This window comes from Heterodontus francisci, chromosome 19 (genome assembly GCF_036365525.1).
Source record: "Heterodontus francisci isolate sHetFra1 chromosome 19, sHetFra1.hap1, whole genome shotgun sequence".
In the NCBI taxonomy this organism is placed as follows: Eukaryota; Metazoa; Chordata; class Chondrichthyes; order Heterodontiformes; family Heterodontidae; genus Heterodontus; species Heterodontus francisci.
In genome coordinates, this window is record NC_090389.1 from 71,797,845 (window position 1) to 71,812,651 (window position 14,807).

Here is a 14,807-nt window from a genome sequence, read left to right on the forward strand (position 1 = left end):
TTTTAATATTATTTTTACTTTTTTTGAAAAAAACAAAAAGCACACTTCGGATGTGACTCAGAACGGAATCTGAAAGAGTAACTGACAATCAGGGCAGATACATGGAGGGAGTGGGAAGATGCTCGGGAAAGGAAAGGCAAGCAGCCCAAAAGCAGGGAGGACTGCTCCTGGTGCAACATCCTACCAACTTCTGTCAATGCCAGCAAAGTATGAGAGATACTGATGCCCAATTCTTAGGGCAGCTTGAACGTTACAATATGTAATAATTTGTTGTATGTGAAGTGATTTGGGGCATTTCTCAGAGGTATGATAAGGCACTGTAATATTTTTTCTTTTATAATATCCATCATGACAGTTTTTTGATTTTTAAAAATTTAATGTCAATCAAATTAATCTTGGTTCAGGTATTTGACTGTTATGAATTTTCACTTAGGTTTGTTATTGTAGCAATATTGCTATTCCACCTTGTGTGTGTGATGGTGATTCTTTAGTTCTTATTTGTATTTTTGCTTCTGATTTTTTCTTCACATGCTGTAATGAAAGTAATTCAAAAATTACAAAGATAAACCAAAAGTGATGTCTATCAAGGATGGCATTAGTTGTACAAATTACTTTAACATTGCGAGGCATTTTGTGAGAATTAAAGTAATTGAATGTTTTGTTTCTTGGCTATACTTGTATTTATGTCACCACCTGAAACACAAATGTAATGCTGCTGTACGGTTTATGCAGTAATACCTCTCTTTTGTTAAAGCTGCAGTTGCTGACCAGGGAAAAATAATCTTGTCTTCTCCATGAAAGACTGTAGTCGCTTGTGTCGATACTTCAACTTTCACATCCATTTTGTTGTTCACAATTCCAAACTTTCCAAAGTATGTGTTTATTTTCTTGTTAGTTTCTATTTTTTTCTCTCCAATCAACTCTCCATTTACCACAAAACCTGAGTGTAAATTTAAAAATACATTTATCAATTGTCACAATGTTAAATTAAAATCTGGAGAATCACTTTTTCATAGGAGTGAATGATGAATGGAAAGACTTTTGTAAATTGCCCCTAGTGTATGTAGGTGGTAGGAGAATTGAGGGAAGGTGGGGATGTGGTAGGGGGCATGGGATTAATGTAGGATTAGTATAAATGGGTGGTTGATGGTCGGCATAGACTCAGTGGGCCGAAGGGCCTGCTGTATCTCTCTATGACTCTCTCTCTATGGGAGGAATCAGCAAGCTAATGATCATATGGAACAGCTGAACTGTTGATAGCTGAGAAAATGAAGGAAACACTAGGAATGGGATGCAACATTTTGGTGGTCTTGTTAATGGGGAATCCCTCATTACAGTAGCTATGACATCTCCAGAAAAAGCTCCTTTTGATCTTATTTATATGCAAGTTACATTGAGGAACAATAAATTGGCAAAAATTAGGCCATAAAATAAAAGAAAACTAACTGCAAATGCTGGAAATTCAAAACCAAAGCATAAAACACTGGAAACACACAGATCTGTCAATTCTAATGAAAGTTTATACACCCAAACGTCAACACCTCTCTTGTCTCTTTTTAGATGCTGATCCATTTGTGTTTCTAGTATTTTCTGTTTTTGTATGAAAAATAAACCTTCATTCTCTGAATAGAACAAATTCCTGTGGAACTTTTAGTTCCACATGGCCCTGTTAATACTATTATATATACATGACACTTTGAATAAGAAATATTTTTTGTATATAAATTCAACTAAGATACACAGACTTAAATAATAAAAGCAAAAACTGTGGGTACTGGAAATCTGAAATAAAAACAAAGTGCTGGAAATACATATTAGGTCTGGCAGCATCTGTGGAGAGAGAAAAACAGAGTTAATGTTTCAGGTCAGTGACCTTTCATCAGAAATGGCAAAGGTTTGAAATGTAATAGGCTTGGAGCAAGTGAAAGCGGGGAGGGGAAGGGAAAAAGAACAAAAGGGAAGGTCTGTGATAGGGCAGAGGGCAGGAGAGATTAAATGACAAAGATATCTTGGCACAAAAGTCAAAGGGAGTAGTAATAGCTGTAGTAAAAGACAAAGCATTTGTCCATAGAGAATGTTAATGGCAGAATCATGAATAACTCTGTCTGAAAGCAAAAAATATGAAAAGCAAGTTTAAGACTGGCACATGTCAAAATGATAGTCATGGTCTGAAGTTGTTGATCTCAGTGTTGAGTCCAGAGGGCAGTAGAGAGCCTAATCGGAAGAGAAGGTGCTGTTCTGTGAGCTTGCGTTGAGTTTCACTGGAACACTGCAGCAGGCCAAGAACAGAAATGTGGGCATGAGAGCAAGGTGTGAATTAAAATGGCAAGGAACTGGAAGCTCGGGGTCATGCTTGCGGACTGAGTGGAGGTATTCTGCAATGTGGTAACCCAATCTGCATTTGGTCTCCCCAATGAGCAGTGAATATAGTATGCTAAATTGAAAGAAGTACAAGTAAATTGCTGCTTCACCTGGGAGGAGTGTTTGGGGCCTTGGATAGTGAGGAGAGAGGAGGTAAAAAGGCAGGTGTTACATCTCCTGTGATTGCATGGGAAGATGCCGTGGGAAGGGGATGAAGTGTTGGGAGTGATGGAGGAGTGGACCACGAGGGAACGGTCCCTTCGGAATGCTGACAGGGGAAGGGAGGAGGAGATGTGTTTGGTGGTGGCATCACGCTGGAGGTGCTGGAAATAGTACACGGTACATATGCCTTTTCTATAAAATTTTCACCCTGTTGCTAAGCAGTAAATATAATAAATTCTTACAACACAAGTTGGGTCCAATTGATTTTAAACTGGTTTGTATCACTTTAAAGACCATAGGGATGATAGGGATTTAGTGAAGTGGCCATGATGTGAAGGATGTCAAGGTATTTATTGCAAATATAAGGAGACCCTACCCAATGACCTTTATTGCTGGAAAGCTACTTCAGAGAACCCATGAGTAAAAGTGAGGGAAAATAATGAAGAAAGTTGCAGAAACATCAAGGGAATTATCCATAACATTTGTAGAAAACAGGGGTGCACTTAGATAGGCCAATTCATAAAGTTAAAAGCATTACACTAGACTGTCAGTTCAAAAGACTGCAAGTTCAAATCCGGACCCCATCTGACAGTTATGTTGAAATGTTGGAAAGTACCATAATAAATCTGAAGTTTGTTTTTTATATACCATCCACTACAAATAACAACCATGCGATTATTTTGTTGTTTTTTCTCCTTTTAAATGAGGAAATGCTTTGCTGTCAGATCTTCCTTGATCAGCCAGGAATGTGGGGAAGTCAAATGGTAGAATTTCAGAATGGCCAGCTTTAATGTCACTGTATGATTTGCTAACTCAGGGTATGTTTCTGTTTGGCAGCATTGCACGGCCATTTTTGCTTCCTTGTGACAGCTTGTGATACAGATTGCACCTACCTGTATACGGATCCGTGACCAGATTTAGAATTGCACCTGGTTTTCCATCAATGTTGAAACAAACAGCATCACTGTGATCGTTTATTGAAATGATAAAATGAGGATCACTGTCAACTTGAAAAAGATGTCAAAGTTTTAGAACATTTAAATCATTGCCACTTTTATATAAAACAAGTTTTGAGTCTTTGACATTTCAACCTGGGATGGGCAATAAATGCTGGCCTAGTTAGCGACGCCCACATCCCCTGAACAAATATTAAAAAAACTTAACATCATTGCAAAACAATCTTGAAAAAAAGTCAGGTGTTTCCTGCTGCTTGTTCTGAATTTTGCAGGGAGCTAGGGCTTAAAACAATTATCCTGTAATGAATCTCATGATGTGCTTAAGAGAAATTGGCCTCTAGTTGGCTGTGGGTATTTACAGTCCTTAGACCTTGTGGCCTTAAAGGGACACAGTTCTATTTTAGCAGCAGAATAATACATTTGCTCCATACATAATGTACTCTGCATAATCCTATGAATTTAATCACACATATATATTACTGAATATAGAAGCATACTAATAATTAGACCTTTTTTACAACAATAAGACATTAAAAGATACGTGTGAGAGAGTATTGCTTTTGTTTTAGAAAATGAGTCATACGTTATATGAGCTATATCAGAGTTAGTGGTGTATCAAATTTTATTGTTTTGTCAATATTTTTTCTCACCACCTCCTCTCCTCAGAGCGAGATGGTGACACAGTTGCAATTCGCGCTCTGGCACTTCACCTAATTGGTTTTTCTCCATAGGGTCAAGAAGGTGATTATCTGCAGCTTTTTTTAACCCTAGAGAGCATCACCGCAGACATTGATTCTATTCTCAATTTGACATCCACATGTGAACACTTTCAAGTGAAGCTCACTGGATAGTGATCAGGACTACTTCATGTTTCCTTCCTTGGTGCAGCAGTGCTGAAGTCAATTATAGCATCACAGATTGTGGTTGAGACCTTCTGGTCTATGTTGCTTTTAATTACGCACTGCTTTTAGCAAATAAGTGATCCAGGCACTGTGCCCTTGGAAAAGGTCCAGACGAGAGCTACAAAAATGATTCCTAGCTGAAAGAACCTCCACTACTCAGATAGGCTCTATGGCCTTGGACTGCTTACTTTAAAGCAGCAGAGACTTAGAGGTGACCTGATAAAGGTCTGTTAAATAATTAAAGGTCTGAATGGCATCCTTGTTGATAGATTATTCCAGTTTAGCAGATTAGGGAGCCTCTAGAATATGCTGCCAGCTGGTGTGGAGGATAACGACTCTCTGTATAACTTCAAGAGCAAGCTGGACCAGTTCTTCACTGGGACACAGAGATCACATCATATTGAAGGCAAGTGGCTTTATAGATTTGTCCACGTGATCTCCTGGACTAAGGGGTACGGAGAGGAATTTCCCTGTGTATTTTTCCCTTATTGGCCCTGTTTTTATCTCTTTCTTTGCCTCTCCCAGGAAATTACACAGCTGCAGGGATAGAGGAAAGGAGGAAGTGTTTTGACATGATGCTGCAGTCATCATGAGCATGGGCGGGCTTGATTGACCACCTGGTCTTTTCCTGTTACAACCAAGGCGGGAGGAGTGCACTGTTTTTTTCTAGTTCCGCTTCTTCACAGGTCACAACATATACTTAAATGTTTGCACAGTTACCGATACAGTCAATCATAGACCCTATTTTTATTCCAGAATAAAATACACCAACCAGGTTTTTCTAATAAACAACAAAATTATCAGTTTATTATAAAACAACACTTAACCAGAGACAAAGCAAAGCATTAACACAGATTGAAATATGAAAGTTCCCTCGTTATCTTAGCCACACAGACAGACAGACACACACACACACACACACATTAACCGAAAAAGATTTTCTCTTTAGAGCTCGGTTACAAAAAAAAGACTTTGGCTAAATATTTGCTACTCTTGAAGAAAAAAAAGACATGGAAAGATGTCAGTTGTCCCTTTTTGGTTTGGTGTCCCAAATACGCCCAGACAGCTGTCACTGGGATCTTTCTAGAACAGTTCTTTTCAGGTGATGTTGAAGATCAGTTTGGCAGGCTTTTAAGGAGAAATGTGGCATCAGTGGTTTCTGGCAGGCTTTTCAGGAGAAATGCAGCATCAGTTTCTCTATTTCTTACACTTAATTCTCGGGAAGTTCTCAAAGAGATGGAAGAGGCTGCTGAAGTTGAATGTTCTCTTGGCTGTTTTTCTCCAACTGTGTTGAAAACAGTTCAACCACCCCCCCCCCCCCCCCCCCACCCCCACCCCCCAACACACTGTCCAAAGTGAAACCAAAACAATATCTCAAGAGTTAAGCCTCCTGACCCCTATAAATCTTGACCTGTCACTTCTCCGTAAACATCTTTCCCTAGTCAAAAAGCCCTTGCTGGGTATTTATCTCAAGACAGGTGACTTCCAGTAAATGTTGTTTTCAAACAAGACCTCTCAGTGTCCTTTCAATGACTCCAGTGGAAAAAATCCATGGAATCTTTTGCAGTTTTCCCAAATAAAACAATGCCCATAATTCTAAAATACATGAGTCCTGAAAAAAAAACATTAAAAATATAGAAGCACCATCTTAACACCTCCATATAAAGATTGCAGAAAAAAACCAGAAGATGAAAAATATTTTAAAACACATTTCACACTCATCTTCATTGACTCTTTACCTGTAGCTAATACAGTTCTGCTTTGTACCATCTTTGCACTCAGATAACTCAAAGTAAAGGTAAATCCTAGACAAAGCAGCCATAATTACATTATTTTTCCCCGCAATGTGGATAGTCTTTAAGTGATAAGGTTGCAACAGTAAATTCCATCAGAATAGTCTGGAATTCTGGTTTTTGAATTTTTCCGCAAAGGCTAGGGGATTATAATCAGTATATATCAGTGTCTCTCTGTAGTCGTGGAGGACATAGACCACAAAATGCTTAAGAGCCAGTAATAAGCCGAGGGTTTCTTTTTCCACTGTTGACTATCTTTTTTGGTGTCGATTTAGCTTTTTGGAAAAGAATCCTACTGGTTTTCTCCGCCTGCTTTATCAAATTCTAACAGGGCTGCACCAAACCCCAGGTCACTAGCATCAATTGCTACTTTGACGGGCTTAGTGAAATTTGGGGCAGCCAACACTGGTTCATTGATCAAAATGACTTTCAGCCTCTCAAAAGACGCTTGACACTGCCCTGACAACACTACCTTGGTTTTCTCTTTTGTAGCAAATCTGTCAGTGGAGCAGCTATTGTACGAAAATTTGGTACAGACTTGCAGTAGAAACCATACATCAACAAAAACCTCATGATTTCTCGCTTAGTCTCAGGGGTAGAGAATTCCACCAATGCTTGTACTTGTGCTGTTCTTGGCAACACTTGTCCTTGCCCTACTATATGCCCAAGGTAGGTTACCCTCGCTTTTGCAAATTCACTTTTGGCAAGGTTTATCACTAAATCAGCAATTGTCATTTTCTAAACAGAGCTTCTAGTTGTTCCAAGTGGTCCTTCCAAGTGTCACTGTATACCAGCACACCCAGGTAAACCACACAGTTAGGAACACTGGCTACCACTTGTTTCATTGGTCTCTGAAAAGTTGCTGGAGCATTTTTTCACCTGAATGGCATCACTCAGCATTGGAAAAGACTGTTGTTATAAGGATTTTGTTTTTGTATTAAAAACTTAAGATTCTGTGTGTTTTAAAAAACTGAAAAAGGATTCAGTGGACATTAAGACACCTACAAATAGCTGAAAAATGTGAATGTTTTGAAAGGAAATTCAAAACAAAAGCTGAACTTTATGGGTGTTTTGAAAGGAAGCTGAATTTGTACACAAGAACAGGAAAGCAGGTAATTTCAAGGAAGTCAGCAAGGGGTTTGACCTCTTGGACACTCATTGAGTGACAAGGGAGACTTTATGACTGAGTTCTGGAAGTTTCAGTTTCACTTTGGACCTTTTAAAAAACCAATGAGTTGGACAAAGAGCAGGCATTTTGAAATTTGGTTTTGACCTGCCTGGAGATCAGAGAGGAAAACCCAGAAAAAGTGTTAGCTCTCTCTGTAAAGGAATCCTGCATCTCTTAAGAAACCGTGCATTTCAAAGGTGGCAGATTCTTATTGCATCTTGTCTCTGAAGAATCCTTGCATCAAGTGTGGTTCCTGTTAAAGGCCTGCTACCTGACCCGAACCCGAGGAGACGCAACGACATGTGTCGGGTTCAGGTCGGGTCAGGTTGCTCTTCCGGGTCCAGCTTTTGGGCTCTGGTCGGGTCGGGCCAGGTCCAGGTACAACACGCAGAGCAAGAATTGCAGGTAAGTGTTAAAAGTAAAAAGCCTACCTGAGCTGGGAGTCCAGGACGTCAAGGAGGGAAACTCTGAGTCTGTGCAGTGAGCGAGTGAGCGTCTCTATGACATCATCACGCTCATGCTGCAGCTTCCTGAAGATTGGGAGTCGCAAGGTAGGTAAAGGAAACATTCCGGTGGTCGGGTTAGGGTCGGGCTCGAGAAAAATTGGAGGGACTTGGGCTGGTTCAGGTTCGGGTCCAATGTGGTCCTGTCAGGTTCGGGTCAGGTTTTTTCCCCCTGACCTGAGGAGGCCTTTAGTTCCTGTTGCCTTCAAAGTTTTAAGAAATCATGAAATCTGAAGAACTCTTCTACTGCTATACTGCTGCTGTACAACCTAAGAAGACCTGTTGCTGCACACCTGATGGAAGACCTATGTGAAGCCTGCTGCAGATGAATTGCCTTGACCTCCTATCTATCAAAGACTGCTCATCAACCTCGCCTGGAAAGACTTTCGGCTGAATTTTACCAGCCCCTCGACGCTGTGGTTTGTGGCGCGGGGGCCAGTAAAATGCTACGGGGAGAGTCCCGTCTCGACCCGCGGCATATTACTGACGGTGGCGGGACCTCGGTGCGGCCGCCCTGCCACATGGCGGGGGCACCACAATTAGCATATGGTAATGATTACTTACTTTTGCTGAGTCTGCAGCCCGCCGCCTCTCCGCTGACACTGCCGGACTTTTCGTTGAGGGGGCGGCCATTGCGTGCTGTCCCGTTCACGATCTGAAAAGCCGGCGGGTCCTCACTCCACATTATGGAAGGGAGGTGGGGGGGGGGGGATACACAGGGGTCTAACTCTGCATTCTTAAAGGGAGGAGGGAGGGGGATACACAAGGGTCTCACTCTGCATTCTTAAAGGAAGAGGGAGAGAGGGATATGCAGGGGTCTAACTCTGCACTCTGAAAGGGAGGGGGTCTGGGATTACTGGAGGGAAAGCTGTGCTGGCATGAAGGGAGGTACCGTGTACCATCCCTCCGTTAACAGTGTAAGCTCTGTGTTTATGAGGGGGCAATGGCACACTCGGCACCCTGTGTGTGGGGAGGGTGGCAGTAAAGGCAGGAGCATTAAGGCTTTATGGATGGTGGGGGCAATCGATTCCGCTGTTAGGGTCTTGATGTGGTCATGCTGTGCCACTCTAAGTGTTGGCCAAGATAGGCAATGCCATGGCACGCCACACAGTTGATCCAGGAAAGTAGCTGATGTACCCGTCAACGCCAATCCATGCCCTGTTAGGAACCTTTGAATACATGAAGGGTTCAACATTATTGATCACATGGAAATAGGTATGGCTCATCCCACATTGGGTGATCCTCTGCACATGAGGATCCGTATGCGCCAGAGGCAACACCAATGGGCAGGTGCGATCCATACAGAGGCCCCCGGTCGTGAGCAGCAGTCCCCAAGGGGAGGTCGCCATTACGGTTGTCGTGCATCTACAGGTCCCACATGACATGCCATCAGATGTCAGAGCACCAGTGTCAGAGGAGATTGTGCATTTAGAGAGGGCGGTGACATGTCTCTGTGCACTGCTTAAGGTTGATCTGCAGCCCATGGGCTCCGGTGGACATCCCATGCCTTTGGTCCTCATAGTGGCAGCGGTTCTCAAGCCTGACGTCTCTGCAGCCTTTTAGGGACCCACCAGAGACCTTTGTGGGGTCACACAGTCAGAAGTGCACCGCTGCATCAGGGAGGTCACCAATGCCCTGCACCGGAGGGTCAGTGTGTATGTCCGCTTCAGGACGGACTCTCACAGCCAGGACCAGAGGGCCAGTGGTTCTGGCACCATTGCCGGAGAACCATAGGTTGTAATGTTGATAGACTGCACTCATGTGGCCATCAGGCCTACTGCCAGGCTACCACCTGGGGAGGCAGTGGCGAAGTGGTATTATCACTGGACCAGTAACCCAGAGACCCAGCGTATTGATCTGGAGACGTGGGTTCAAATCCCACCACAGCAGAACGTGGAATTTGAATTTAATTAATAAATCTGGAATTAAAAGCTAGTCTAATGACGGCATTGTTGATTGTTGTAAAAACCCATCTGGTTCACTAATGTCCTTTAGGGAAGGAAATCTGCTGTCCTTACCTGGTCTGGTCTACATGTGTCTCCAGACCCACAGCAATGTGGTTAACTCTTACATGCCCTCTGAAATGGCCTAGCAAGCCACTCAGTTGTACCTAACCGCTACGGTCAATGAAAAGGAATGAAACTGGACGGACCACCTGGCATCGACCTAGGCACCGGAAACGACTATGGCAAACCCAGCCCTGTCGACCCTGCAAAGTCCTCCTTACTAACATCTGGGGGCTTGTGCTAAAGTTGGGAGAGCTGTCCCACAGACTAGTCAAGCAACAGTCTGACACAGTCATACTCACGGAATCATATCTTACAGACAAGGTCCCAGACACTGCAATCACTATCCCTGGGTATGTCCTATCCCAGCGGCAGGACAGACCCAGCAGAGGTGGCGGGACAGTGGTCTACAGTAGGGAGGGAGTTGCCCTGGGCGTCCTCAACATCGACTCCGGACCCCATGACGTCTCATGGCATCAGGTCAAACATGGGCAAGGTAACCTCCCACTGATTACCACCTACCGCCCTCCCTCAGCTGATGAGTCCGTACTCCTCCATGTTGAACACCATTTGGAGGAAGCACTGAGGGTGGCACGGGCACAAAATGTACTCTGGGTGGGGGACTTCAATGTCCATCACCAATAATGATTCGGTAGCACCATTACTGACCGAGCTGGCCGAGTCCTAAAGGACATAGCTGCTAGACTGGGTCTGCGGCAGGTGGTGGGGGAACCAACACGAGGGAAAAAAATACTTGACCTTGTCCTCACCAATCTGCCTGTCGCAGATGCTTCTGTCCATGACAGTATTGGTAAGAGTGACCACCGCACAGTCCTTGTGGAGACGAAGTCTCGCCTTCACATTGAGGATACCGTTCATCGTGTTGTGTGGCACTATCACCGTGCTAAATGGGATAGATTTCGAACAGATCTAGCAATGCAAAACTGGGCATCCATGAGGCGCTGTGGGCCATCAGCAGCAGCAGAATTGTACTCAACCACAATCTGTAACCTCATGGCCCGGCATATCCCCCACTCTACCATTACTACCAAGCTGTGGGATCAATCCTGGTTCAATGAAGAGTGCAGGAGGGCATACCAGAAGCAGCACCCGGCATACCTCAAAATGAGGTGTCAACCTGGTGAAGCTGCAACCCAGGATTACTTGCATGCCAAACTGCATAAGCAGTATGCAATGGACAGAGCTAAGCAAACCCATAACCAACGGATCAGATCTAAGCTCTGCAGTCCTGCCACATCCAGTCGTGAATGGTGGTGGACAATTAAACAACTAACTGGAGGAGGTGGCTCCACAAATATCCCCATCCTCAATGATGGGGGAGCCAAGCACATCAGTGCAAAAGATAAGGCTGAAGCATTTGCAACAATCTTCAGCCAGAAGTTCCGAGTTGATGATCCATCTTGGACCCCTCCTGAAGTCCCCAGCATTACAGATGCCAGACATCAGCCAACTCGATTCACTCCGCGTGACATCAAGAAACGACTGAAGTCACTGGATACTGCAAAGGCTATGGGTTCTGACAATATTCCGGCAATAGTACTGAAGACCTGTACTCCAGAATCTGCCGCACCCCTAGCCAAGCTGTTCCAGTACAGCTACAACACTGATATCTACCCGGCATTGTGGAAAATTGCCCAGGTATGTCCTGTATACAAAAAGCAGGACAAGGCCAACCCAGCCAATTACCGCTCCATCAGTCGACTTTCAATCATCAATAAAGTGATGGACGGTGTCATCAACAGTGCCATCAAGCAGCACCTGCTTAGCAATAACCTGCTCAGTGATGCTCAGTTTGGGTTTCGCCAGGGCCACTCAGTCCCTGACCTCATTACAGCCTTGGTTCAAACATGGACAAAAGAGCTGAACTCAAGAGGTGAGGTGAGAGTGACTGCCCTTGACATCAAGTCAGCATTTGACCGAATATGGCATCAAGGAGCCCTAGCAAATCTGGAGTCAATGGGAATCAGGGGGAATACTCTCTGCTGGTTGGTGTCATACCTCGCGCAAAGGAAGATGACTGTGGTTGTTGGAGGTCAATCATCTGAGCTCCAGGACATCAATGCAGGAGTTCCTCAGGGTAGTATCCTAGGCCCAACCATCTTCAGCTGCTTCATCAATGACCTTCCTTCAATCAAAAGGTCAGAAGTGGGGATGTTCGCTGATGATTGTACAATGTTCAGCACCATTCGCAACTCCTCAGCAACTGAAGCAGTGTGAAGAAATGCAGTAAAACCTGGACAATATCCAGGCTTGGGCTGATAAGTGGCAAGTAATATTCGCGCCACACAAGTGCCAGGCAATGACCATCTCCAACAAGAGAGAATCTAACCATCTCCCCTTGACATTCAATGGCATTACCATTGCTGAATCCCCCACTATCAACATCCTAGGGGCTACCATTGACCAGAAACTGAACTGGAGTAGTCATATACATACCGTGGCTACAAGCGCAGGTCAGAGGCTTGGAATCCTGCGTCGAGTAACTCACCTCCTGACTCCCCAATGGCTGTCCACCATCTACAAGGCACAAGTCAGGCATGTGATGGAGTATTCTCCACTTGCGTGGATGGGTGCAGCTCCAACAACACTCGACATCATCCAGGACAAACCAGCTCGCTTGATTGGCACACCATCCACAAACATTCACTCCCTCCACCACCGTCGCACTGTGGCAGCAGTGTGTACCATCTACAAGATGCACTGCAGCAATGCACCAAGGCTCCTTCGACAGCATCTTCCAAACCCAGAACCTCTACCAACTCGAAGGACAAAAGCAGCAGATGCATAGGAACATCACCACCTGCAAGTTCCCATCCAAGTCACACACCATCCTGACTTGGAACTATATCGCCGTTCCTTCACTGTCGCTGGGTCAAAATCCTGGAACTTCCTTCCTAACAGCACTGTTGTTGTACCTACCTCACATGGACTGCAGCGGTTCAAGAAGGCAGCTCACCACCACCTTCTCAAGGGCAATTACGGATGGGCAATAAATGCTGGCATAGACAGTGACGCCCACATCCCATGAATGAATAAAAAAAACCTGCAGACGTCACCATTAAAAGGAGCCCTCTCAATCTAGGTGAAGCTGGTATGTGAACACTGCAGATGCTTGAAGCGAATGTGTGCCCGCTTCTCAGGCAACTGCCATGACATCTGGGTCTTGCACCAACCCGGCTGCCACCGCTGTTCACTGAACTAGCTCAGATGGAGGGGTGGCTTCTTGGAGATAAGGGCTATCCTTTGCAGACATGCCTCCCGACACCACTGCTGCAGAGGAGAGATACAACGCCAGCCACTAAGCTACATGAGCCACCATTGAGCTGGAGATCGGCATGCTGGAACAGCACCTCCAATGCCTGCATGGATAGGGTGATGCTCTATACTATGGGCCCAAAAGGCCAGCTCCTTTCTTTGCTGCTCTGCACAACTACGCACCCAATAGGGGCCAGGCCTGGCATGATGATGAAAGATGTCAACAGGATTTATCCTCTGACTATGAGGACGCTGAGGACCTACAATATGAAAGATGCATGGGAGGGCAGATGGCACCCAGGCTCTGCATGCAGGGCTAGCAGCAAGGTAGAGATGTACGGAAGTGGCTTATCAAACAAAGGCTCTCTGCTCCATAGGAACCAACATGAGCTCTGCAAGCTACACATCACCCTTGCTCACCTATATAATAAAAGCAAAATACTGCGGATGCTGGAAATCTGAAACAAAAACAAGAAATGCTGGAATCACTCAGCAGGTCTGGCAGCATCTGTGGAAAGAGAAGCAGAGTTAACGTTTACTCTGCTTCTCTTTCCACAGACCCTTGCTCACCTGCTGTGCACCAGTCCACATCTGCAGCATCCCTGTGTAAACCATTATAGGCAGCAGCTGACTGGTTAGGACTTAGTTTTATAATAAATAGCTAATTTTGTTGTTGATTAAAGGGACCTGGTTGGTGTGCTTTATTCTGGAGACAAATCGAGTATCTAATTGGCTATTTTTCAGTAAGTGGGAAAATTTATTGATATGCTGTGACCCGTGGAGAAGTGGGACTGAATTAAGAGTGCACTCCACCTGCCTCAGTTGTAACACCGTCTGGTGTAACAAAGGCCGATATTTCATTAGCTTGGGGTGTTAAAGGAACCTGCCAGTATCCCTTTAACAAATATATTTTTGTCAGAAATGTGACACTGCCCACCCTGTCAATACAGTCTTCCAAGCAAGGAATTGGGTAGGAGACTGCCTTTGTTACAGCATTAACCTTTCTGTAGTTTATGCCAAATCTAGTTGAACTGTCAGGTTTCCGCACCAACATGACTGGGGAACTCCAGCAGCTTTGACTGGGTTCAAATAGGTGGTTTTCCAGCATGTATTGGATTTCTGCTTTTACCTGGGGCTGTTTCTCTGGACTGAAGTGATAAGGATGCTGTTTTATAGGAAAGGATTCTCCTACATCCACATCATGTGTGGCTAAGGTTATACATCCCGGTTTGTCCCTCCAGACTATTTTAAATACCGCGAGTAACCATGTTAGGTCTTCTCATTGTTCTGCATCTAAATAGGAAAGCATAGAATCATAGAATGTTTAAGGCACAGAAAGAGGCCACTTGGCCCATCTTGTCTGTGTCGGCTGAAAAACGATCCACCTATTCTTATCCCACCCTCCAGCATTTGGTCTGTAGCCCTGCAGCTTACAGCACTTGAGGTGCATATCCAGAGTCCTTTTGAATGAGTTGAGGGTCTCTGCCTCAACTACCCTTTCAGGCAGTGAGTTTCAGACCATTACCACCCTCTGCGTGAATAAGTTTCTCCTCATCTCTCCTCTAATTTTTCTAGCAATCACTTCAAATCTATGCTCCCTCGTCACTGACCTCTCTGCTAAGGTGAATAGACCCTTCACCTCCACTCTATTCAGGCCCCTAAAAATTTTGTACATTTCAA

At 44.5% G+C, this 14,807-nt stretch overlaps 1 protein-coding gene across 5 annotated transcripts in view; it reads right to left on the reverse strand.

Moving 5' to 3' along the window:
• LOC137380173 (inter-alpha-trypsin inhibitor heavy chain H3-like) overlaps positions 1 to 14,807 on the reverse strand; it is a 199,673-nt gene that overhangs the window by 2,029 nt on the left and 182,837 nt on the right. For all 5 annotated transcript variants that reach the window (XM_068051927.1, XM_068051928.1, XM_068051926.1 and 2 more), the window contains 2 exons: positions 3,417 to 3,530; positions 739 to 940 (listed from right to left, as the gene is read on the reverse strand). In XM_068051927.1, the coding sequence (XP_067908028.1) occupies positions 739 to 940; positions 3,417 to 3,530 (316 nt within the window). The remainder of the gene's footprint in view (positions 1 to 738; positions 941 to 3,416; positions 3,531 to 14,807) is intronic.